At 39.4% G+C, this 26,554-nt stretch overlaps 1 protein-coding gene across 2 annotated transcripts in view; it reads left to right on the top strand.

The window, feature by feature from the left end:
- Positions 1-26,554, top strand: part of LOC309700680 (uncharacterized protein) — an 86,011-nt gene that overhangs the window by 45,839 nt on the left and 13,618 nt on the right. For both annotated transcript variants that reach the window (XM_082524431.1, XM_082524432.1), the window contains 3 exons: positions 564-622; positions 2,940-3,004; positions 14,887-15,039. In XM_082524431.1, coding sequence (XP_082380557.1) covers positions 564-622; positions 2,940-3,004; positions 14,887-15,039 — 277 coding nt within the window. The remainder of the gene's footprint in view (positions 1-563; positions 623-2,939; positions 3,005-14,886; positions 15,040-26,554) is intronic.

Here is a 26,554-nt window from a genome sequence, read left to right as displayed (position 1 = left end):
AGCCAATCACATGGTAGCTTTGGGAGCTGCTCTAGCTATCTGACATGGCCACGCCCCTTATAATGCAAACTAAGCCTTAATAAATGCTGTACAGCTGTCGTTAAATGTGAAGTTGAACCAAATATAGAACATAGTTTCTTTTACTGTAAAAGGTGCATTTTAAAATGGGAATCTAGAGGACCGGACTCACTTTTGGAACCAGAGGCCTCTCAATGAACTACAGCTTTTGACACTTTCAGCTTTATATTTTCTGCTTAATTTTTGAGTTGCTTGAATTTAAACTAAAGTTTCTGACAAAAAAATGTTTAAAATGCTAATAAAAGAAGGTGGGATTCATGATACCAGTATTTCCATAATTTCGTTTTGCTTCCTTACTAAGTTAATACTGTTGGGATGTTTTTATTTCAAGCAGTGATATCTGGAAACCTATTTGGGTATTTTCTGTGCCTCCCTTCTCATATTGAATATCAACATTTTTGTGCTGAGGAACAGTAAAAAAGCCCACAGATTACAGACGGAGGTATCATATGAATGACGCGCTGCTCTGTTTTTGGTCTTGACAGGTGGGATTGTAAACGTGATGCCTCTGCTTTTCTCACAGATCTCACACAACAGAACACAGGTAAATCTAATCTTAGGACTGCACCTGGCACTACCCGCTGATCTGTGGACTCAGTGTACTGAATTCAGAAATGGCTTGGGAAGCACTGTGTTCGTATTCTTCAACATGAGTTGGTCGTAGAAAGAGAGAGCGAGAGACGGGCATCACTGTGAGAAATAAACTAGAATTTCGGAGAAGAATTAGGACTGAAAGGCTCTTACACAGGTGGTCAACCATATTATTATTCTACTGATGGCTCCTGGTATTAAGCTCCAGCACTGAAGCAGAAAGGTTTGACAACAAAGTGTTCCTTAGATTAACTAGATAATTGGAACATCTCAACTCCTTAATTAACGCTGATGCAAACAGTTCATGTAGAAATATTAAAGAAATATTAAGTTATTGTGAGACCTTACTCATCAAGCCTATTTTGCATCAGATAGAAGTGTTTGGAGTCGACCCACTGTCATAATCGGGACACAAATTGCTCCATTATTTTATTCCTTTTAAAATCATTTCACAACACTAAGCTGTTTTACTCTGATTTTATGTTAATATATGACTTTGCATGCATCTAGATATTGGATGCACAGTAAGCTGGCCCCAGTACGGTCCAGACATATGCTTTGCAGCCCTGAAATTTTGAGATGTTACCTTCATGATGGTGCATTTGGAAATGCAGGTGTCTGGCACGCTCAGGTTGGACATTAAACAGCTTTGCCGGGCTTCCTACTACAAGGGTCATGTGCCAAATGGCATATAAGAAAAAAACAGTTAAACTCAATCGCTTAAATCAAATGTCGTATTTCCAGTATCTCCTATTGAGTGTTACGAGAGGAAGGAAAACTGCCTCCAGCCGGTCTCTCTGCTGTTTAAAAGGCATGCACTGCAGATTGTGGTGTATGCAGAATAACAGTCGGCTGAGAGTTTTGCCCACTTCCATACAGAATGACGGGAAACTAGACCCCAGGTCTCAAAATAAAGAATTCTTGATAGGTATTGTTTGTGGAAGGAAAAATTCAGGTTTCTTTTTCTGTATCTCACCATTTCTGATAGGCCACTAACCCTACCTGCAGGATGGGTCAGTCTTTATTGGTCAGGTCAGAAGTAATGCTGTTAGGTCACGGCTCTTTCCCAGCCACACAGTCTAGTCTTTTATTGACCAAGCTCCTGTCTCAGACTATCATCTGGACACATGCAAAAGCATTTATTAATATAAATAAATAAGAGTAAAAGGACTTAGTGATTAACAAAAAATAACATGAGAAATTCTATTCATTTACTACACGTCTAGAAAACCAGGTACAGAAGATGCAGATTGATTGCTTTTTCCATTCTTCATAAGTGGAGATATGCCATATAACTTTGTTGCCATTCCAAAATCCTCCAATTGAAAATATACATAAAGACAGAATAGAAACACACTTGCTACTCTGAAATGAAAAAAGTATCCTGATGTAAATATCTTCATATCACAGGGTTCCTGACTACAGGCCTGCATTTTGCTGCCGTAATGTTTCAAAGCCATTGTCAGAATAACATGGAATCGTTCATATAAACAAGCACCTGCATGACTACAGAGGCTAGCATCTAAGTTGGAGTCATATAAAAATATATATACAAATATATAACTAACAATATTTTTGTTTTATAAAAGATCATATTGAAAGAGAAAATTAAAAAATATAAAGGTATATAAAAAATTTTGAAGCATTTATATTGTGTTTCAACCTAAAATAACTACATTTTTAGAAATGCATGTATGGAAAAAAAATGTAATTTACTAAAATAGTTACAGTTATGCCAGAGGTGTGTATCAGCTTTTTTAAGCATGTTATTTATAAAAGCTGCCCCTTCTTAATTCATGGGTGGCAATTACATGGTTACATGCAGTTGTTATTATATGATATTTACAGTTACAGTTAAATACCTTTTAAATCAGGCCAAAAAAAGGTTTTAAAAATGAAAAATGAAGTGAGGTTTTATAACAATAGGTCAATTTAAATCCAAACGAGAAGTTCTTAACCATGAGGACAGTACTAGGTAATTAAATTTTTATTTCTTGTGATACAGTAAAACTGCCATGTCACATCCACGGCCCATATACAAAGAGTCAGACCCACAAAGATGCTCTCTCTCTGCCACTGATCAGTTTGCCTAAGCATCATTTAGATGAAGTGCACGACTGGAATAGTAGCAACTAAGTTTGCTTTTGAGGAACTCTGTATTATCACCTGTGCAGTTATGTGATTACGTAGTGCAATTGTTCCACAATGTTCTCCTGTTACGCTGCTTGAGCCGGATGTTGGTTATCGTGTTCTCTTGTCTTCATCTTTAGATCCTGTGGTTTCGGAGAGCAGTGATTGGAGGTCTGACAACCTGCACTGTGCTCAACATCCTCTGGTGAGCACTTTACTCATTATTTGATCTTTGATTCTTTATTCCTTTCCAGATATTGGTTGGCACAGTCATATCATGGTTAGAACTGTGGTCTGAAAAAGGAAGTTTTTCAGGTGCTGTGGTTTCAATTCTGACATGTATGCCAGGTTAATTGAGGATTCTAAGTTGACTGTATGTAGGCCTCTCTCTTAGCTCTGTGATGGACTGGCATCCAGTCCAGGCTCCAGGGTTCCTTGACTTGAGCACAATGTCAGTTGGGATATGGTCCAGCCATACTGCAACCTTGGAAGAATAAGAGATTAACAAAGAAGCATGGATAGACTTTCCAGTCTGTTAAGAGTTATAAGCTATAGCTCTATTTATATTTAATTATCCTTTAGCTCCTTCCCTTTCTTTTGCAGTCTATGTGGAAATAAATTGCTTTTTCAGTACTTACTAAAATGTAAGGCAAGCAATTGGCACTTTTGCTGCTTCTTAACCATTAACTATAGAAATTCTCTTCCCCCAGAAGACCATCTGGTGTATTATCACCCAGAGAGCACAACAGGGTGCTGGACTATTTCTGTGAACAATGACCACAACCTGCCCACAACCTACTCTCAACCTGGTTGAGGGTCAGGTACTATTGAGGAAGGAAACTGTGCAGGATCTTTTAGGCACAATCATCATTAAGCTTAAAGTCTTTGTCGTTTATTATAATTTTGCTAGTAGTTATAGCAAATAAGCTTTTACTGGGTAATTCCGCATAGGTAAGGAATAAGTGGCTGCAAGGCTGTCTTCCTAAGAAAGAATGAAATAGTTCAGAAAGAATGATTTAAGCCATATGTCAAATGTCAACTGTATACGATCCAGTATGATTGACATAGGGTATTATGGCCAGATGGTCACATATGACCACTTCAGGGTCACATACGCTGGCTCTGAAGGTGGGATCCTCTGAGACCTTCAGCAGACGTTTGAAGAGAGCAAAGAGTAAAAGCAGCAGCAGCAAGGACGGTGGCCCAGAGTTTAAGAAGGCCATCTGGCAAAATAACCATCCACAAAGGACTCGAAATGCACCAGAGAGCACAGACCCTTCACTGTCTATTGAACCCCCACTTTGCAGCTGAAGAGTCAGTTGCATTTAGGAAGAATGTTTAGTGTGCCCTTTCCTTCTCGCGACAGAGAAACAAGCCTCAACAGGATGGAGTTTGGAGTCACACTGCACCTGGTGTATATTTAAACTGGTATTTAACTTCCCTCTACTCAGTAAATAAGTCTGTAAACATAGTGAGTAATGTAGGCAGCCACTGCGTGGTTAATTTTGTTCTTCACCCAGCACAACAGAAATATATTCTCCCAGAGTATTACCTGAGGAAATCTGGTCGTATCTCACAGTGTGTGTCATCCCGTCCATTTGTGAAAAAAGTCAACTTTTTATTAAGGGGAAAAAATGGAGAAATTTAAAAGAGCACTCTGCCAATTTCATTTTATCTGCTTGCCTTATGGGCAGTCTAGGATATAACTAAGCACTGCTGTAAAGGTCAGGATACTCCATCTCTCCCTATTGTTTTTTTAAATCTGCCTCTCAGGCTCATTTCTGTCTTCTTTTCTTCTATGTTTCAGTGCTTGATCGTATCTCCTTTAACGGCACATTTTCATGTGTGCTGGCACTACAGCTTAAAACAAAGTGAGGCGGGTATGCACGGCGCAAAATCAATCAAATCTGGAAATTCCGATCTGGAAATAATTGGGTTTGGCAAGGCGAACACATGTGAAACTTAAGCAAATACAATGTATCACTGCTGTATGAGATGCTCTCTGCACACCCATGACAAATTTCACTGAGCTACAACCCACAATTGGTTGTATCTGACCTTTGGTGTACTTTACTGATCGGCTTCTGGCAAAACAACTTGCAGCAGCTCCACACAATAAGTCTCTCTCCTCTGGGATGCTTCTCTAAGATTTATGAGCTTCAGGCAGAATTTTTTTTCTTTTCTTTTTTTTTTATTCTTGTTGTTTTGTGTTCAAGCTATACACCAGAATCTGAAAGCAGTGTTGCGTGGCAAAATAATGCTCCATAATAACAGGTTTTTCACAGAGGGGCTCCATTTATTGAATCATGATAACATTTCAGAGTTATTTCAAACAGGTTTGCTTTTCCTTCCACATATATAGATCCCTTTGGTCAACACACGTGCGCTGCAAAAAACCTAAACTCAGCTTATACCTTTAGTTTTATAAATGCACTTTTACAGACCTATAGCACCTCAGCTAAGTGTTATACTTCACATGGGTACAACAGGCTTTTACATTATTTCCGGTCGCTGCAGGTTACAGAACGCATTGTTGAACAGACAAACAAGCATTTTCATGCAGCACTGAGGTTATTTCCTCCACCGTGTTGACTTAGTATGACTCGCAGTAGACCCGAGTGAGAGGAAATGCACGGTAAGAGAGTTTGCTAATGCTGATTGTTTGCAGCACTGCAAATCTTCATGCCAAGAGGCTATGTTTTAAGCGTGTGATCCCAGTTTAGTGCAGCCATTACTGGAGGTCACCACCCAACAATGTTTCTTTTGCCTACAGTCCTCTTACTGATGGGAAATAAGTCACACTGAGATTACTTTATGCAGTCTGAGGGCCTTTCTCACAGAGGTAAAGTAAATTTATTTGGTCCTTTTGTGAGAGTTCAGCTTCAGTTTGTCATAGAAAATTGTGTTCTCGAGCAGTACTATAAAACAGCTCTGACACATCAGGGCATCGACACAGCGATACAGTGCACGGTGTTATCAGGCATGGGGACGTTTGCAGTGTGTCCATCAGGCTGTGGTATCAGGATTGCTCTGGTCAGCCCACGTATGCTCAATCCGATCCGGGCAATGCGGAGGCGAGGCCAAATTTGGGGCTCGGTCTGATCGAGCTGTAATCCTGAGACATTTTTGTAGTGTAACTGGGTGCGTTGTCCTGCCAAAAGATGCCACTGCAGTCCGACTGTGCCTTTGCCGAGGGATGACACTTGGTATCTTACTGTATCAGTGACATTAATCAACACACACATATATATATTGCATCTCAAACATTAGGAATATTGTGAAAGGAGGGGTTTTTTTGCATTTTATTTAATATATTTTTTACACAAAAACTAACACATACGAGCCATTTTAGTTGTAACTTCCTAGGACCTGACATCACAGTTTGGGTTGTCTAGACCAGCGGTCTCCAACCTGTTTTGCGCCACGGACCGGTTTATGCCCGACAATATTTTTCATGGACCGGCCTTTAATGTGTCGCGGATAAATACAACAAAATAAAACTAGTACCGGTACCGAAAAAAATAAGATTTATTCATAACACACGTGAAAAGGCCCAGGAAAACAGAGTTAACGATAAAAACGATAACAAAATAACGCTGAAAACCAAACATTTCACACCTGAGCCTCAACTCTCGCGGCCCGGTACCAAACGACTCATGGACCGGTATACTGGTCCGAGGCCCAGGGGTTGGGGACCGCTGGTCTAGACCAAAATACTAAATTTAGCTCTACAAGGGCCTGATATTCACTTACAAGGATGTTATACTGCCACTGTTCTAATGAAATTAAAAGAAATGTCCTCATATGTCATTTTTCTCAAAAACAAAAATCAGGTAAAAAATGAAAATCTGGTAAGTCTTTGTTTTTACATTCATCAGGTCCCAATCAGTTAAGTTAGGTTGCTATTTACAGTATAGGTACTATGTATCTGTCTAGTTTTGTACATGCAACTACACTCATGGGAAAGACTGCAGGCATAGTTATTCAGATAATGAGCATCGACACCCTCCGTGAGAAGGGTAAGCAGCGGAGGGTCATTGCTGAAAAGCCTGACTGTTTGCAAAGCGCTGCGTCGAGGTGCATTAATGGAAAGTTAAGAGGAAGGTAAAAAGATGCAAAAGCTCTCGAGGTTCCAGGACGACTGGAACTTGGAGAGAATTCTCAATTAAGTGAATGCAGTAATTTGTGTCCTTGCTTATGGTGCCACGGGGTGGCTGTAGTCAGGAGGTAGGGCAGGTCATCTGCTAATCGTAACCTTGGTGGTTCAGTCCCTGGATGCTCCAATCTGCATACTAAATGTCCATGGATAAGATACTAAACCCAACTTGCTCTCCGGATGCATCCATGAAAGTGTGAATGTTAAGCACAAAAATATGTATGAACAAGCCATATAAACTGCTTTGAATGCTCCAGGGGAGTAAAAAACCACTATATAAGAATCAGTCCATTTGCCCTTTAGTTTTAGAAAACGTATTGGACAAATGAACAGTTTCCATTTAGAGACAATGGAACAAACTGCAGTCATTTTACTTTGAAACAGATGAAATGCTACAGCAAAGATAGCGTTTTTCAGTTTAAATGATTTGTCTCCTTTCAGGTGTGTAGCTAACTCTTTTTTGCAGTTTCTCCCACACTGAAATGAGATCTGGATAAATCATTGCCTCAAACTGATGTGGGACTTAGAAAAACAAATTAACTGAACGCGTCCTTTAAAAAGAGTTATTGCTTTCTTTAAATCCCATATGTCACTATGCTGCTGAAGGTTTAAACATTTCCCAGTATTTGAAAGCTCAGCTGGAGCTGAACTCAAAAGTTAATGTAATGCCCATGAATTGACCTTATTTGTTTCTTAAAAGCTTAAAGTCTACTTCTCTTGGTTACTACAAGTTGTGTGGTGGTAAAACGCTCTTTTACTGCACGAATGCAAATCTGCTCTCTCCCCTTTGCTCTCTTTCACCACTCTCACTTATCACACTACTTCTTTTGGGGGTCCTGTTCCTGCTTGACGTCCTGGTAAGCAATTTCCTCTGCCTCCATTTTTCAGACCATAATTTTGATTGATAATTATCGTTGGGGACATAATTCTGTTGAGCCACCCTGCAGAGTGAAAGACTAGTAGAATAAAATAGAAATGGTGTGTTGTTGGGTGCATTCGAGCGTAGCCACAACAAATGAATGGATAAATCTCTCAGAGCTGCACTCGGCACTGCCGATTCAAAGAGACCAACAGTCAGTGCCGCAGAGAGAGGAGAAAACTTGCTTGTTCGTGACTGGCTTTCTCTCTCTCTCTGCAGCTGAACTTTACGGCCTTTGGTTTCAAACAAAGAACTTGTGATTTGTCTTCTGTTTCACAGCCTGCCGTTTGGTTTTAAAAATCTTCAAAGACCACTCATATCCTGAAGGATTATCAGGCTCATTTCCACCAAACTTTAAAAACCTTGACAATCCAAGTGGAAATCCACATCAGAGGCTTGATTCGGCCTTTTGGCCGGCCATGTTTATCACTAATAATAGCACATTTAGTGGGCACACCAATGCCTTGTGAGATTAAGAGTCTTAATGTGTCTGGCATCACCATTTGTGTAGTTTTTATGACTGGAAATAGCTTTATTTTATTCAGCATGATACCAAGATTAATGAAGTGTATCAGTTTGTTTATATCATAATTGAGATATTAGTGTAGTTTGAATTATTGCAGAAATATAATGATTATTTCAGAGAAATTTCACCAGTTCTCAAATATATGTTAAAGAACATATGGTTCCAAATAATATGCTGAGTCATGACTAAAGTGCACTGAGGCATTTTCAGGTGTGCTGTGACATTTTCTGACAACCATATGTTATTATCACAATACATGACTGCACAAAAACTCATTTATTTACTAACTGCATCAGTTCTCTTAACCTGAGTGTGTCATCTTTGGGGAGTCCTTGGCTAATGCTAACATTATACCAAGAGAGTTAAAGAGATTCTTGGTAATCGAATATTCCCTCTGAGACAAACTACTTCAGAAGAGTGCTGCATCTGAACAGACAGACAGTATTTCTGTTTAGGCAGTGTGAAAATACCTGACCAGCTGATGGAGGTCATCTAGAGCCTCATCCCATGATGTCACTCGTGCAAAAAGTGTCATGCTAGGTCCAGATGTTGCAAATGGGCTTTTAAATGTGCCGTCATCTAACAATTAAATCCAAAGAATGATAGCATGCCAGATGGCATAGAGGCTATTTTTGGCTATAATGAATACAAATAGGACTTGGGCACCAAAGTTTAATAACCAGTGCTATAGCATATTGACATATTATAATATTAACAATTCTTCCTTATTAGATCTTGTGATTTATGTCTAGAGCTGATGCACAAGTCTTTGCAGTGGGTCAGTGCAGAGTCGGATAATATTTTTCAGACTTGTGGCGCATGTGCTGACAATGGGAAACCCAAAATTCAACTGTTACTCGATCATACTACAGCTGTCCCCACCAGATATCACTTTGAAGCTGATGTTTGGTTGCTAGCTACCAGGCTCTGGTTGCCAGGGTAACCATCTAATGTATTTACTGGGGGTCCATCATATGCCGATCACTGATATACTGCCCTTTCAATGCTAGTCTTATCAATCGCTCACCTTAGGGTCACTTCTTGGACCCACGTGACTCTGAATGACTTTCTATGTGCTGCCATTGATCGCTTCCAGTGTGGACACAGATTAATACTCTCAGAACTGTATGGTGTTTTATGGATCAGGTTTTCATGCACTCAGTTCCAGGTTTAAAAGCAGAGATGCTAGAACAGCTTGTTTCAAACAGTGGATAGACTGAGGGGTTGCCTTGTATGAGATTTTTTTTTTTTTTTAAAGATTACTTTGAACTGTAAATCATATTAAGCTACTCTAGTAGACAAAGATTAACAAAAATATGGAGCTATAAATGAGCAAATAACTTGTGGTCCCTTTTATTCACAAAGCTTTTGGATCGACTCATTCTTTGTGAAACGGCTGCATTTTCAGACTGACAGCTCATTAAAAGGTTCCTAGCTGAGACGGTTGCCTTGGGCTGTGGTTGAAATTAGAGTAACATGACAGTATAAACGTTGTCATGTGTGGCACAGTCACACAGTGACTTGTTAGCACAGATGTAACATCTTACGCCCTAATTTGCAGTACGTAATTTGCAAACTTTACAGATTCAAAAGGTTGGTACAGCAATCATATATTTGATAATTCAAATGAAATAATAATTTATGTAGGCAATTCTATTTAGTTTCTGTAAAATCACATATCCTAATTAGAACAAAGGGAAATGCTGTGTGCATTTAACTGTAAAAGTTTAAAAGGTGATTTGATGAATTGCAATAGAATCCTCATGTTTACATTTTTCTTCCTGTGCAAAAACAACTGTTGGTAACTTGGTTTAAAATTCAGATTTTTGTCAACAAGGATAATCAAATACGTTGAGAATATGTATAGCCGTGATGAAATAGCACTTATATAATTCATGATAAATCTAAAAAAAAAAAAACAGACATACAGTTTTGCATTGTTGGTTTGATGTAATGAAATTTAATGTGCTTACATTTTTGCATTTTTGGCCGACAGCAGGATCGCGTTATCTCATCTCCCTTCTCCCGTCACTACTGCGCAAAATTTGCTTGCAAATTATGTCAGAGGCTCTTTGAATCATTTGATGATTGGTTGTCACACCAGCATCAGGTCAGAATTTCCTGAGAGCAAGATTAAGCGAAGGACTTCACAGGCATCACCGAGCCGCGACTGGTGCATCGGAAGGAATATTTCAAGGGGACAAACAGTGTGCATCGTGATCCTCCACCTTGTCCTTTAGAGAAGTCCTGCTTCAGCTGAAAGGGACTACATTCACATGTAATGTATTACCTTTCATATTAGGAGGAAAGTGTGGTATTTTCTGCCAGTTACCCACAAAATAACGTAACGCTATGAGATGAGTGATACACAAACAGCAGAAGCGTCCAGTGAGCTTATTTTACCTCAGAAGTCGACTCTGCTCTATCCTTGGAGTCCTCAGAGGAAGAGATTAATATTATCAGTGTGTACACTAAGCTCGTTTTCCCTCTTCACTTTTGCTTTAAAAGGACAGAGAACATTAATCGCTCTGCGGCCCATTAAGTTCTGCTGAAAAATCCAACACACCTGTTTAAATATTTTGTGAATTCCCAGCTCCTCAGTGTGCCGCTACTTGTTCTGAATATTAAGAAATAAGATCTTTATTGCACACAAATACGTCTCATTGCTGTGTGCTTTTGGAATTTCATGCTATTCAGTTTCTCTGAGTCTTATTCTCTTAAGGTTGATTTTTACGAATGACTTTAATGCCCTTTTAGAGCATGGAAGCTGAGGAGTGTAATGTAGTTTTCTTTTCTGATGACTCCTCTGCTGCAGTAGAAAAGTACATTGAAAATTTCAGGAGTATTGATTACTAATGCATTAAACTTGATGCCTTTTTGCTTCTCATACATGTTTTTATTTTTGTTGCTTTTTTTGATTTCTACTCGTGTGTAAAACATCTGTTATCTCTCTTTAACCCCCCTAGAAGCTCTTCTAACTTTTAACCTTACCGTTCATTCTTCCTCCAATCACAGTGTTGCTGATGATGGTTTCCAGTATTGATATATTTCCCTCAGGCAGTGACCACAAGAGTGCTGAGTCATCTTGGATGATTGAATCCAGCTTGGCTAATCTAATTCTCTTGTGGCTTCGAAGAACTGAACCGTGCAGATTAGCGTAACTAGCTCATCTTGGGTCACACAATTGATCTTGGATTTTTTTAAGCGACACGCAGTCCCCAACACATGATGACAGTCCCCATTTCTGCAGATATTATAGCTTTATTTCTGTGCACTGAGAGAAGCTGGTGATGTGAAATCCATTTTTATGTAGAGACTCCGATATAAACTATTTTAATTAAGCATTACTGAACCAGTAGATTTCTTTAAAGGGATCAAATATTAATGTTTAATGTGGTTAAATCAGGAATGCCAGTATATTGATCCATATATTAATTTGAGTGATTGTTACTGTTGTCCACAGCAGCTTTATACTGCATAAAAAGTTTCTCTTACTTGGTCCCCGCAGCATTTTGAAGGCAGCGTGACTCACGTCCATAAATCTGCAGCATTGCCACGCCAGAGGGTAGTGCTATTTTGCACAGCAATCCACCGTGCTTACATTGATTAAATCGTATGCAGTGGCACACGGTAGCTGCAAAAAACATTATATAATTCTGCACACATCAGACAATGCAGTTTTAGTTTTACGCCAGATGTAGCAGGATTCAAACTGCATACACAAAGGCTCAAATGTGAAACGAGCCTTTGTTCTTTTTGGCCGGTGGTGGTTTTCACCTTGGAAATCTCCCATGGGTGGCATTTTTGCCTGGACTTTTTCTGATTGTTGAATTATGAACTCTGTTCTTAACAAAGGCAAGTGAGGCCTTCAGTTCTTTCAGCGATGTTCTTTTGTGACCTCCTGGATGAGTCATTGGTGTGCTCTTAGAGCTGGCCTCTCCTGGGATGGTTCACCACTGTTCCAAGTTTCTCTATTTGTGGATAATGACTCTCCCTGTGGTTTGATGGAGTCACAAAGCCTTAGATTTGGCTTTTCCACACTGATAGATGTCAGTGGCTTTAATATGATGCTTGTTTAGATCTTTTAGCAAACTTTAGTTTATCTGACAGATTTTGTTTAAGTTGATTCTACAGGTTTGATGGTTCTCACTCCGGATCTGTCTAATGAAATTGAACTAAGTGTTTCGAAAATTTTGGTAAATCGTAGTTATTTCAATCAGAAATTAACAAGGGATTTCTATATGTTTAATACTTTAACAACCAGGTTTGGTGGGCAGATCAAGCCTTAATACAACATAAGAGAGTTATAATACAACTCCTCCCTTATCCAATTATCATCAAGCAGGGAAATTGGCTATAGAGACCAAACGTTTTGCAGCGGGCTATAAGCATACTGGAAAATTTAACATGGGAGTTCCTGGCGACTGACTTGCTTTTGGAGTAAGCATAAATTGGCAATTTCAGTTTTTCAGACTTTTCTTTAGTTTGTTTGTTGTCATCTTGTTTAAAACATGAGCAAAAGAAGAATTATTTATAATTATAACAATTAAAGAATTAATCTCGGCACATTGTTGTCAAATAAATGGCTTCATTAATATTTATAATAACTAAAAAAAATTTACTTTGGGGGGAAGAAGCCAGTTAAAATAAAACAAACTGCTAAATTTACACACGAGAACTTGTGTTTCTTTTCAGAATAAGCTATGCTTTTGAAACTCTGTCCCAACCTATCGAGCAGCAGGAGTTTCAGCAGGGGGCACGGCTCCAAGGCTGTGCAGTACAGAACCCAGCAGACAAGCTGCACAGAGAGATCCTATACACATAATGCACAAGGAAATAGATGCCCTTGTCAAGTATAGCAATGGGAAACTAGCACAACAGCAGCCTGTGGTGTTGGAGAGAGTAAATTATCAACACACCCAGTAACGGTGTTGTCTAGCAGTTGGATGAAAATAGTATAACTAGCTGTTATGTGTGTAGAATAATATCATGAGAGGCTTTGTCAGGTTTTAAAGATCACCTCATTTTCTTGATGTATTGCTCTGCCAACTAAAATGAGGCTTCGCCACTGCTTAATATGTATCAATAATTAAAATGATATCAGTCTTTGTGATAAATTTGTAATTAATTCATTCATTCATGCTGTCTACTACTTTTAAAGCCTACAGAGGATACAAAGTCTCTGTTTCCAACTCAGACTCGGGGTTGGTTTCATTTTCCAAAGGATAGAAATTAAGCTACGGTTAGAAGTACGACTGCTATCGTTGTCAGGGAATGCAGACTTTTGGACGCTCGCGCAGTTAGTTAGGAGATTTCCAAGATCCAAGGCTGCTGTTCTCTACTAATGCAACTGCCAGTCACAATATGCCTTGTGTACATGTCTATTAATATATCAGTTATCAAAAGAGAGTTTTCTGAAGTGTTAAATATTATAATATAGCAATTTTATGCTTCCAATAATTAGCCTAGTAGAAAAAAATTCTCAAGTTTTTGACCTTTCTTATTATTATTATTATTATTATTATTTACATTATTCTATTGTTTTCAGGTAGCAGGATGACAGTCAGGTGTGAGTGTGTGCCCTGGTTTATGTAAAGATCAGGGATCAGCCCAGTGTCTGAGCTTCACAACATTGTTTTAGGAAGTGAATCATGAACAAAGAAGATCTCCATGGACCTCAAAAAAGGCTTATTGATGTTCAGCAGCAGTCAAACAGACAGGCTACAAATGAAGGAAATGAAGAACATTGCTTCACCCGACTGGAGTGTCCAGTGTTCCCTCACAGAGCACGGTGTCTAATAGTGTGAAAGGTCACATGGGAGCCCAGGATAACATCTAAGCAGCTTCTCACATTGTGTACATGTTCATGAATGAGAAGTTTACTAACACTAAAGGATGAATCAGAAGGCTGTTTGAACCGGGAGCTTATCCCATCTGTAAAACGTGGTGGCCGCATTATGACTGTTTGAGACGGTTATAATTAATCTGCACCAGGGCGGGTCATCATCGATAGAATATTACTGCAAATTTATAAAGAATGAAGCAACATCTGTTCATGAATTGAACATTAAGAGAAAGTGGGTTAAAAAAAAAAAAAGCATCAGCATACAAGTTGTTTTACCAAAAAATGATCAAAGAAGCAAGATGATGTTTTGGAAAGCCCGAGTCAAAGTCCTGACCTTCTTCCAAACTAACAAACATCCCAGAGCTGAATGTGTTCTGATAATTCAAGTGTACAAGTCCTCCAAGCTGGTGTGTAGGACTGTTCAACAGTTTTCCTACATTTTTAAGGTTTGCATACATTTGCTTCTTGCAGAGTAATAGAAATACTACTCGGCTAACAAACCACTGAGTTTTTTCATATATATGCTTTTAGGTTTTGTGTGTAATTGTAATATTTAATTCAAAGTTAAAGAAGTCACAGACCATCAAGCACTAAATTACATACCCTTTATTAATATGACAGGGTTTTGTTGTGTGTGTTAGGTGCTGGGCAGTGCTGGAAATTGTCCCGCAGACATCATTCCCAGAGAGGAGGATGACACCGGAAACAACAACAACCAGGCCTGACTACAGCAGCCCCTCTGGTCCTCCATCCTCAGTCTCCTCACAGAAATACTCTAACATCTCGCTAGAAGAGTGAGTCTGTACTTAAAGTGCTTACCTCTCCTGTTCTGTCTTTCCATCTTTAGCCACAAGCCTGACACTTATGGTTGTATCCTTTGAATAAATATGTGCTAATATGTAAAGCAGGGTTTCAAATCTGTCCTAAACAGCTGTTTGGAAGTTTCTTTATCAAGAAAAAGCTCTTTGCTCACTGTTATCTGCATGTTCATGTGTAAACCTATTGCTCGGGTTTTGCAAAATTCGTCTGCTCACTGCAGAACCACTAGATCACTTGTTTCAAATACAGGCCAATCGTTTAGTATTTACTTTAGAAACAGCAGGTGTTGGACACTCAGTCGAGGTTCAGTTTGTGCGAGTGTTGTTTCTTCAGCGGGTGTCGTTCTCGCTGTCATAAAATCTCTTTTTTGTGTGTTGGATACTGGAATGAAACAAAGACACAAATTTTCTATAAAAATCCAAAGGAAGTGATGTCCATGCTTGTGCCTTGCCTCAGTGCATCTTTGATTTCCATCTTGCTAATATTAGCTTAGAAAAAGGGCTCTCATCAGGATGCAAGGAACGCTCAGATTTCCCACTCATGTTGGCTTGAATATTGATGGTTGATTCATAGACCTTGAGAAACAATAGCTGAGAAAGAGTTAAGAGTAGTTAGAAATAGATATGAACAGGGGTTAAAGTGGGCCATGGGATGGTTTTGTTCTCACCTTCACTTAATAAGCAATTATAACAATGTGTGATAACTGTGCTGTCAGAAATCACAAAAGATTTAAGACAGGATAGCAGAAGATAAGAGATCACGTTCAAAGGTAGCAAGTGGCATCCGATCAGCTGGTAATTTAAAGCTTACCTATGTAACGTCCTGATTTATGTTGGATTTTTTCATTCAGAGTGTGGATCTGGACAGGTGTTGCTGAAGTTAATTCAAACTTGGAAGTGATTATGAAGGTTATACTGACAGCAGGTGCAGGCTTAACTGGGCAGTTTGCAGTACTGTGGTACAGCTCATAGTGATGAACTGCACTCCAGCCACAGTTCAAATGCTTGTTAATGAGCTAATAACATGGCAGAAACCTAATGCGTTTAGAATACCAGCAGAAGACCACACTTGGTGGCACTCTATCAGCTGACAACGGCAAACTGAGCTTGCAGTTCACATAGGCTCACCATAATTGGACAACAGAAGGTTGGAAAAATGGTGTCTGGTCTGATTAGTCTTGATTTTGCTTCAGCATTCAGATAGAGGGGTCAGAATTTGGTGTAAACAACATGAAAGCATGGATCCATCCTGCTTTGTATCGACAGTTCGGGCTGGTGGTGGAGGAGGATATTTTCTATGCAATGCTAATACTAACCGAGCATCGTGTAAACACAACAGTCAGATTATTGTTGCTTATCATGTCCATCCCTTTGTGACCACAGTGTTTTTCACCAGCAAAGATGAAGGCGAAGTATAACTTTGAAGGAAAGACGCTTTTAAAAATATGATTTGGAACGCAGCTACAAAGGCTCACGGAACATCTGCCTGTATGTTGTAGAATGTTGGTGGCTAAAGCAAACCTCAAAACCAGCACCGGTCAGGTGGTCATAGCCTTCACATAAAGAGAGCAAATGTACCGGAGCTCACAATAATGATTATTCGAGTCAGTTAACCTTGAGGCATTGCTACTTGGAAGTTCTGGTCCCCACCTCCCAAATCCCACTCTAATCCCAGCATATGAAGCACTGAGAGACAGACTCAGTGGACAGTATGTAAATCTGGATATTGAAGGGCATAAATGCCGCACCTTGAAAGGAGAGAACCAGAGGATAGCAGATATTCCAGATTAAATGTCCTGGGTTATCTGTAGTAGAATAACAGTGTCAAATAGCAGTCATTTCAGGTCAGCCTTTAAATAATTTGGCAGGTATGAAGCTCTTTTTATGCTATTACATTATCCACACCCATTCTGAGATCATCAAAAAATGGCACCAGATTTCCATTTCTGATACTAAGTTGGCTTTTTGTCATCAGCATTGTACAGTATGCCATTTCGTTGATGGCCAAGTTTGACAGTGATGATACATCAGCAGAGAATTGTGTGAATATGTGCAATTAGCAGCTCTTGTACTGAATATGTAATTATTTCAAAGCATCTTTGAATTGTAATCGCTCCCTGGCTCAGGCTTTCCCTTTCCATTAAATCCTCTTTCATTACACTGATTTGCAGAACAACCATTTTTCATTCTGATTGCTTGGCATGAATTTTTATTTCTGTGTTATTCTTTCCCCCTTACCCATCACTGCTCATTGTTCATCTCTTTAAAAAAAAAAAAAAGGAAAGGAAAAAAACAGAGCTCCTGTGACCCACATGGTTGAGACAACCTCAGTGACAGGTACCTGCACTTCTGCCTTTGCAGAGCTTTTCTATGACAACAGTGCCCCCTGGTGGCTTTTTATAAATCATCTATTAAGATCACATGGTTGTTTATACTGTTCCAAATCCCAGTCCTCTAACCTTGTTCCCCTCATCTGTTGAGTCGTTCAGAGCAGCTTTGTGCTTTTAAAGCCATGGTGGAATGAAGGATGGAATATAAACGATAAAAGTAAGGACAGAGGATTTTTGCAGCCTTGTCGCTAGTCTCATGTGTCACTGGGATCAGAAACAACTGTTTGCTTTTAGACTGTTGCAATTAGACAAAAGACAATTTGGGAGTCTTGGAAAGTCAAAGTAAAGGTGATTGGAGAGCATTTGTCCATCTGGAAAATGTTGGAAGGCTCACCTGAGGTGCTGGGCTGTTGATAAGTCTGCCTTTATCAAGTCCTTGGCTCGCTCATCAAAGGATGTGCATGCTGGAAGTGTCCATGCAAACACAGAAAGTTTCCATGCATCCTTCACCTTTAGTTGTGCTTTGTGCTTTATATATATTTATGTATATGAAAACGGCACCTTCAGTGACTTATGCTGTCGATACATCCCTTTGAATGTTCCAATGGCCTTGCTGTTGAGGAAGTTTCACCTTGATAATCGTGGGCTTTCTTGAAATTTGTTGACAACTGACTCCTCAGTTTAGATTTGTTGCCACTATGAAGTTAAAAAGAGCTTTCACAACTGACTTGCCCCTAAATTAACAAATAAAAACGGCATTATAAGCTATAAAATCCATACCTTTGTGTGAATAACCACTTCAATGTAATTCCTAATTGTTCTGAAATAGCTTTTTAACTGTTGCACATTTAAGAAAAACATACCTGGGTTAAGAATGATCAGCAAAAAGAAAGAAGCTTAAATGTGGCTGTTTGTTATGTATGCAAACTGCAAATGGATATTGGTCTTGATCTAATAGTAGAAATAAGATAAAAGGCGATTTCTTGCTTAAAGAAATGTTTACTCTGTGTTATGAATGAAAACACATCTGCTCATCTGTTCATAGTGGTGATTTACTTTCAGTTTGGTAAAAGTCTGTTTTAAACATCATTTGTTGGTTTGTCTCTGTCAGGACGACAACCTGATGATTGCTTCTTTTTCACCCAAAGTAGTGCCAAGGCCTAGCCTGACATCAGTTTCATGTATTTCCACTCAGAAAGTTTGGTGCCAATGCTAAAAAACTGGTAGCATTGTGATGCCACAAAGTTGGAACCACTGTTGTTAGTCGCTTTGGGCCATATTCATTGCATTAATATATTCATTTCCATTCATGCTTTAGAGCATGTCTTGTGTTGGGCTGTATGTGGGATTTCTCACAGCAGTGGAACCTGCAGTCCGAGCCTTCAGCCGTGGGTTTCTTGAACAGGATGTCAGGGTTGGGTAGAGGGAGGCTTTAGAGCAGGCTGTATTTAGACTCACTCAGTTGCAAATGGTGAAATAAGTAAAAATATGTACCCCATCTATGAATCTGTGGGGGAAAAAATAGTTGGTCAGAAAAAAATTTCAAATCAGAGTTTAAAATGGTTGTGACAGTTGCCTTTGGCAGCATAGTACACACTGCATCTTTCATACTTTACAAGGTCAGAACATGAAAACAAGCCCCACGCGCCTGTGAGTGCTGTAAATGGATCCCTGTTCATTGGGATGGATGTGCCTGAGTCTTGCATGCTTTCATTCAGATGAGTACAAGCGTCAGTTAAGCCAGCTTGGCACTTTGTGCAGAAAAAGGTAAAACAAGCAGGTCAGCACCTTTCCTCAACCACCTGCCATCAAAGTACAGCAAGAGGTCATGGTCGTCTGCACCCATTTCCATGCATATTTCTATATAAAGCTGGAATTAATGCTCCAGGTTAATTAGAAAGTTGACTCCTAATTTGAGACCTGGACTACCCGTACCTCACTGAGGCTGCAGGAAGTTTAATTGTATTGTTTTACATTCTTGTTCGGGTTGAGGCAAACTAATACATCTCATCTAAATTTTAACATGTTTGAAATTGCTAAATGAACTAAAAACAAAATAATAAATCTACCTATCTTAATAACTATCTATCTGAATTAATATCTGATTGGTGATTGGTTGGGCTAACAAAGGAGTCCAATCAATCACCAATCCAATCAACCAGAAATTTCACACAGCTGGTTATAAATTGGCCAAAGGACACGTTCAGCCTTTGCTCGTCACATCTGGCTTCAACAGTCAAGATGACGAAGTTGAAATTCTAATCTTGATACTTCAGTGGGTGAAATCAGAGGGCTACGACAATCTTTTATACCGTCTATGATTTATACTGTGGCGCCAGAAAAAGATGGGTGGTGAAAATGCCAACTTGGCTGCTCTGCAACTACATGAAACACAGACAAATTGTCCACTGGAGAAACAAAGGCTGCAGAAAGCTGCGGCCCTCACCCTGTTTCAAAACTGTCCTCATCCTTGACTTGGATCACAGACTGTGCATGTGTTGATGTCACAGTTTATTTAGAAATTGTCCCCCATTTGGTTGTGTGTGCTGCGACTCTGTGTATCTGAAAAGTGGAACATTTGTCATCAGTCCTGAAGCTTGTTTCCTTTCACAGAATTTGCTCAAAGTGAGAAACAAAGGCTGTTCCCCGACTGTCTAAGGCTTATTAGTTTTGGCGATTTGAAACACCACAAATGATGCACGGTGCGTCGTCTTTGCTGTTGCTTGTCCTTCTAATTAGCTTTGTCTCCCTTATCCCCCCGCTGTGACTCAGTATGTCACAACCAAGAGTTTCAAAACTGGCTGCGCAGCCACTGCAGTAAGACAGAGGAAAAAAGTGAAAGGAATTAGAAAGTAAGGCAGATGTGAGTTATTGTGCTGTAAAGCCAGGATGTTGCTAATTTAAGGCCCGTCTGGCAATACGTTAAGTTATACTTTAAGAAAAGGCAAGAATAATCTGTGTTCATCAAATATCACATGACTATGTAAAGTTTCACCAGTAAACTGAGTTTTCTGGATCATTTTGCTTTAGATTAACCTGATTCCAAAGCATTTTTAAAATTATGTGAAGCCCAGCTAAATGAACATATAATGGTGTTTACTTTAGCGCTCAAACATTTTTAAGTTTCGTTCCGGCATCAGAAAAGGCATCCAGTATAAAAGTCTGCCACGTCAAACATGCAGAGCTAGCTGCGGTGGTGACCCCTTGTGGTATTGCAACAGTCAAAGTAGGTTCTTCTTCTTTGATCAACCTTTATTGAATATTTGTTTTTTACATTCTGCATGGGAGCAGTGTGTATTTGATCTTTTCTCTCAAGTTCGTGCATTCAAATTCCTGAGATCACACAATGACAAATCTATTTTTGGGATAACCTGTTCACATCATAATAGAAAGCTTATTTGGCTTTGTCCTAGATGCCCAGGCGTTAGTTGGTTGGGTATAAAAAGCCAAAACTAATGTCTAATAAATTATAATCTGCATGAAAGCTATGAAGCTATGCAGCAGATTTCTGGTGTTGTTTTTTTTCTCTGGACAGTGTTAAATTTGTAATATTTTTATCACCCTCATTGGTATAAAAGGATGCAGCGAGGTGCAGATCAGTGTTGTCAATCACTGATGAAAATCCATCAGGCTTTATGCATAAGAGACACGTCTCTAGTTATATTTGCCTGTTTTTAAATTAAAAACTGCTGTTAGGTAAAATTTGACTTTCATGAAGACTTTGATACAAATGAAAATCATTTATTTTAATTTGCTTAAAAGAAATACATCTGTGCAAAATAATTTTGCGACACCACAATCAAACAAAAACATGAAACTCTGACTCGCTGTCAAGATTTATTGTGTTAAGAGAACACATGCGGGGTTGATGATGACGCTCAGACAGGCTGAAAATATTATTATCGCTGCTTTCGTTGACCTTGATATTTAAAAGCTCGTGCTCTTTGCTGGTGCACGTGCACGTGTTTTTGAGTCGCTCCATGCTTTGCCTGGTATTCACTGAGTTTAGCAGATGCTGCAGTGCAGCTGATGACCCTACCAGTAAGTTGATGTCATCAGGAAAGCAGAGGTTGTTGAAGGTGGCTCCTGATTAGCACTCCTACGTCACCTGTTACATCCAAGGCCAGTGTCATAATGTTCTCAGTGGAAATAAGACTGTGCTGAATTCAAAACATTCTGCAAGTGTGACGTGAGGATTCTCAAAATAACTAATGTGAACTGCCTTTCTGACACATCAACTGTTTGTCTTTTTTTTTGTTTCCTTTGCATGCGACTCTCTCCTCATGGTTCCTTTTCATTTATATGACAGGGACTGGTTGCAGCAGACTGGTGCAAACTGATAATCATCCCAGCACACTATTTTTGTCATGGGTGACGCTCGGCTCTGTTTTGGCAGTATGATCATTTCATCTGCCTGCATTAATTTAAAAAAATATCCTTGTAGATCCTTTTTGTTTTCTCAGAACATACAGTCAAGGAACTAATTCTGCTTAGTTTTCAGAGTTCCTGTAAGCGGTGGTGTCACTGTTGACTTTCAATATACGGGAAAAATTCTCTTGCAAAGCCATATTTTAAAGTTTTTCTGAACAAAATGTATATATTTTGTTTTTGGAGGTTTGGGATTTGTTTTTTGCTTTTTTACCTCTTCATTGCTTTTTAGCCTTCAGATAGTTATTTAGCCTCATAGCAGTTTTTCTAGATGGCTGTAGCCATTTTCTTTTTCTTTTAAGTCTTGCAACCCGGCCTCAATTGTCACACACATCACAGTACAGCAAACAGGGAGAGTTGTGAAACAGATACTCGGGCTCCTGTTCTGAAAAGTGAGGGTATCCCTGAACTGTCAGTCTGCAGCAGTACCGGTCAGTTCGCTGTTAATTGTATGTTTGGAAGAGGGGCAGCAGTTCAATCCCACGAGGTCAAAAAACAGCAAACATACCAATGCACTACCAATAAAGACGGGAGCGTCTGGGGCACAGAGAGCTGCTGTGGGAAATCTGAAGCAACCAATTATAGAGCAGCCACGGGTCACCTGCTTACCAAAGCTTAAAGACCTACACACACACACACACACTGCTGCCCTCTGCCCCTCACATAGGAGGTAAACTAATGAACACAAAGATAAATCATAGTTTAAAAACAATCTGCAATAAAATAATGAACTGGCCACTGGGTGCACAGTGCGATTAATCATAATTTATTTTTAACATGTTTAAGTAGTGTTTCTTCTCCGGATAATTAAGAGGGGGGGAAGCATCCCACATTAACCAGCTTGTACTGACAATCCTCCACAGACGCACAGTGAGAGAGCCTCTTGTAATAAAGCAGCCGGCTTCACTACAGCACAGTAACACACACTGGAAATCTGCCAAAGGGCCATAAATGTGTTTCTAGTGACTGTCAAAGCTCCAAAACTCCTGTGTTTTCAGTAAAGAAAAGGACACTCTAGCAGCAGCTTCCCGTAGCTGTTAAGAAGCTCTGTCTCTGTGTATGCTACACTTGAGCAGCAGTCAGTCCCCAGTGTTGCCTGATCATTCACACTGTACTTGTTAAGTGGCCACAAAGCCGCCTCCTTTAGTGACACTGCTGAATCACTTCTTTCCATTTTAAAAAAAATGCTTTAAGTGAGAATTCTACCTAAGCAACAGGACACGACAGAAGTGATAAATTCACTTCAATTTTATTTATATAGAACCAAATCACAACAGTCATCTCAAGGCACTTAATGTTGAAAAAAACAATCATACAGAACAAATATAGAACATTCCAACTATGACATGACCTGCTATGAGCAAGCACATGGTGACAGTCGGAAGGAAAAACTCCCTTTTAACAGGAAGAAACCTCCAGTGGAACCAGACTCATGACGGGGCCGCCATCTGCGACTGGTTGGGGGTAAGGGGAGAGAGACAAGACATAAGACACACTGTGGAAGACACCCAGAAATTAATGATTAAATGCACAGTGCTGTTTAAACACATGTGAAAATGTAAAAGAGGTGATTTAAGACGACACTCGGTGCATCATCGGAAGGCCCCAGCAGTCTAAGCCTATTGCAGCGATTCAGGGTCACCCAATCCAGGACTAACTATATGCTTTATCAAAGAGGAAAGTTTTAAGCCCAGTCTTAAAGATAAATAGTTTGTCTTGCAAATCCGTACTGGGAGCTGGTTCCACAGGAGAGGCGCATGACAACTGAAGACTCTGCCTCCCATTCTACTCTTTAAATATCCTAGGAACAACAAGTAAGCCTGCAGTCAGAGAAAAGAGTGCACTGTTTGAGTGATATGGTAGTATATGGTCTTTAAGCTAAGGTTCTAATTATTCAAGACTTCGTCTGTGAGGAAAAGGATTTTATATTCAATTGTGGATTTATTTGGGAGCCAATATAGTGACAAATATGCTCTTATTTTGGTCCCTGTCAGTCTCACTGCAGCATATTGGATCAACTGAAGGCTTTTTATGTTTTTAAAACAACCTGATAATAATGAATAACAATAGTCCAGCCTGGAAGTAGTAAATGCTTGAACTAGTTCCATCAGCATCAGCATCATTCTGAGATAGGATGTCACAATGTTTCTGGAAGCCAGTAACACAGTAATAATCTGGTTAGACACTATGGTTCTAAGATTTTTAGGGCTGGAGAACCTCAACATTTAACATCGCCGAAACATTCAGTACTCCAGCATTCAGCTGCTGATGTTTGCCTGCATCAAAGGAAAAATATGAATGAGAGAGACACAACTGGAAGTTTATTTTCAGCATGAAGTGAAAGATGTTTTGGCCCAATCAACCAGAGAACATCAAATCATGGTTAAGCTTTCTCATACAACAGTGACTGTTTCGTCAAGTTTTTTTCAGCCGCATCCTTAAGCACTGCCATGCTGTGGATCATCTGCCTCTGTGTCTCCTTATCCCTAGCATCCTCCTCTATCACAGCAACTGCGAGCATGTCCTCCTTCACTACATCCTTGAACCTCCGCTACATGGCAGCTCCATATTCAACATTCTTTGTTCAGTATATCCACTATCGTTCCTTACAGCCATCTCAGACTGCCCTCCCTAACTTTATCTCCAAGATTCCTTGTTTTACATAGCAGTCCAAAATCCAAAGACTTTACTGTCATGTCTGCCACAAAAAACAGAAGTTTATGTAGGTTTATGTGTTTTCTTCCTAAAATCCCAACTTGTGATTTCAGTCTTATTTGGTTCTAGGTTTCTTTTAATAGACTGAGGTTTTTAAAAGGTCTTTAGAGTCATTGATTGAATTTACAAATGTGGCAGGAACCCTGATGGTTCCAATCCCCCCGACAGCAGGGCTTTCTGTTATTGGGCTGTGCACATCCCATATCGTGTGAAGCTTCCAGTTAGAAAACTTTCTATTTCTTCTCTTTAGTGATTAATAAGACTTTTTGAGTTCTTCAGTCTCATTGATAAGCATTTGCTTCTAAGGGTGGAGACGCTGCTGTACGTCAGCTTCAGTGACGTAAACAATGTGGCGTACCTTTGTCTCATTGTTTCATTCAGCTCCCTAGTTTTGTTTCAGTTGAGTTGAAGGTTGTTCTCTTCATTATGGTGGTATGTTATAGTTCACTGTTATGCAATTATGATGCAACTCCAAGTTTTCACGTGTGCACACCGACTGTTGTTGTCATATTCTCGAGTCTTTAACTTTCTCTAACCTCTTTTCACAGCACAACATTTAGTTCTGTTAGTTTGGCTGCAAAGAAAAACAACAGAGTAACTAATGAAACCTACAGCACATTACAGCAGCAGCAGACAAATGGCTGAAATTAGAGTTTAAAATGGAAACACTGATTCATAGGTTTAGCCCTGACCTGCCATATGCTTTACTACCATTTGTGGCTAATTTTATATTTAGGACAATATTTTCCCCCTGCTGTAGTATTCTTGTTTCTCCCCAGGAGATCCCTCTGCCGGCCGGGAGTTGGCCAGCTCCCAGCAAACCTGAGAGAGCCAGGCTCTATTTCACTGACTCCTAATGAAGATTAATTAATGTAGAGGGGAGCCATTTATAAATGATAATTACTATTAAAAACGTAAAGGGTCAGAAAGATTAATGTAGCATAAGACAGCGCAGGTATGTCAGTACAAAACCATATGCTCTGCTTCAAGTGTGTTAAATGTTGTTTCTCCAAAAGACAAACATCAAAGGAAATCGGTCAAATGAAGACATGCAACTTATCATATATACAGATACATACAAGTGTTACTGAATACAACATTTGATCATTATGGTTGCATTTAAAGTAAAACGAGCAGTGTACAGTTAAGGGCGGGGCTGTTAAAACTCCCCAACTCGCCTCTGTGACATCTGATTTTATCAGATGGTACGTGCCTCCATCTTTTATATACAGTCTGTACTCAAAACAGTCAAATGAACAGTGCACAAGACACATTTTTCAGACGTAAGCCTTTACTTGGTTTATCTATGATACTGGGGTGTGGCCAGTGTCTGTTAAGCTAATGCACTGCCACAGGTCATATCCATGGTTTTTATGTGCAAAAGAAGTGCAGATCAGAGTTTTTTGTGTCCTATGTGTGAATTAAACTGAATTGTGCATTCTATCTTTCGCTTCCTCTGTAGATAATCCTGCTCATCATACAAAATAAGGTTCTGGAAATGCAAGTGGAGGTCGGCTTGTTGACAACAATGTTTCTGAGTGAACAATGAAATGGATTGCAACTGTGCTGCTAGAATTTATGGTGTGGTTATGAAAAGCTTCAATTGATGTGAACCTAATTTAGCATTATATTATGGTTTGTTTTACGCCACTCTAACCTTGAAGAGAAACTTCTTCACCTTTAAAGGACACACGGACTATATATATGTATGTATGGGTTAACAGGGAGAAAATCCTCCCTTAATAACATTCAAATCCCTTTCTGACTTACTCACTGATTCAATTTCTCTGTTCAGTGAGGTTTACATAGATGAAATATATCAGAGGAAATTGACTGAGACTGAATCATTTTATTACTTCTTTGTGGGGAATCTGATGAATTGTGTGCTAAAGGTTTTTCTCTTAAAAAGTAGTTTATTTGTTATTTCACAAGATTTCTAAGAAATGCTGATAAAGTGTCACTGCTGGCGTTAAACATTAGATAAAGATTTTTGTTGCTCGGTGGCACATTTACAGCTG

This window comes from Aulonocara stuartgranti (assembly GCF_965226115.1).
Source record: "Aulonocara stuartgranti genome assembly, chromosome: 23".
Lineage (NCBI taxonomy): Eukaryota > Metazoa > Chordata > Actinopteri > Cichliformes > Cichlidae > Aulonocara > Aulonocara stuartgranti.
Note: the sequence above shows the minus strand (reverse complement) of the source record. Positions and strands in the feature narration are given on the sequence as shown.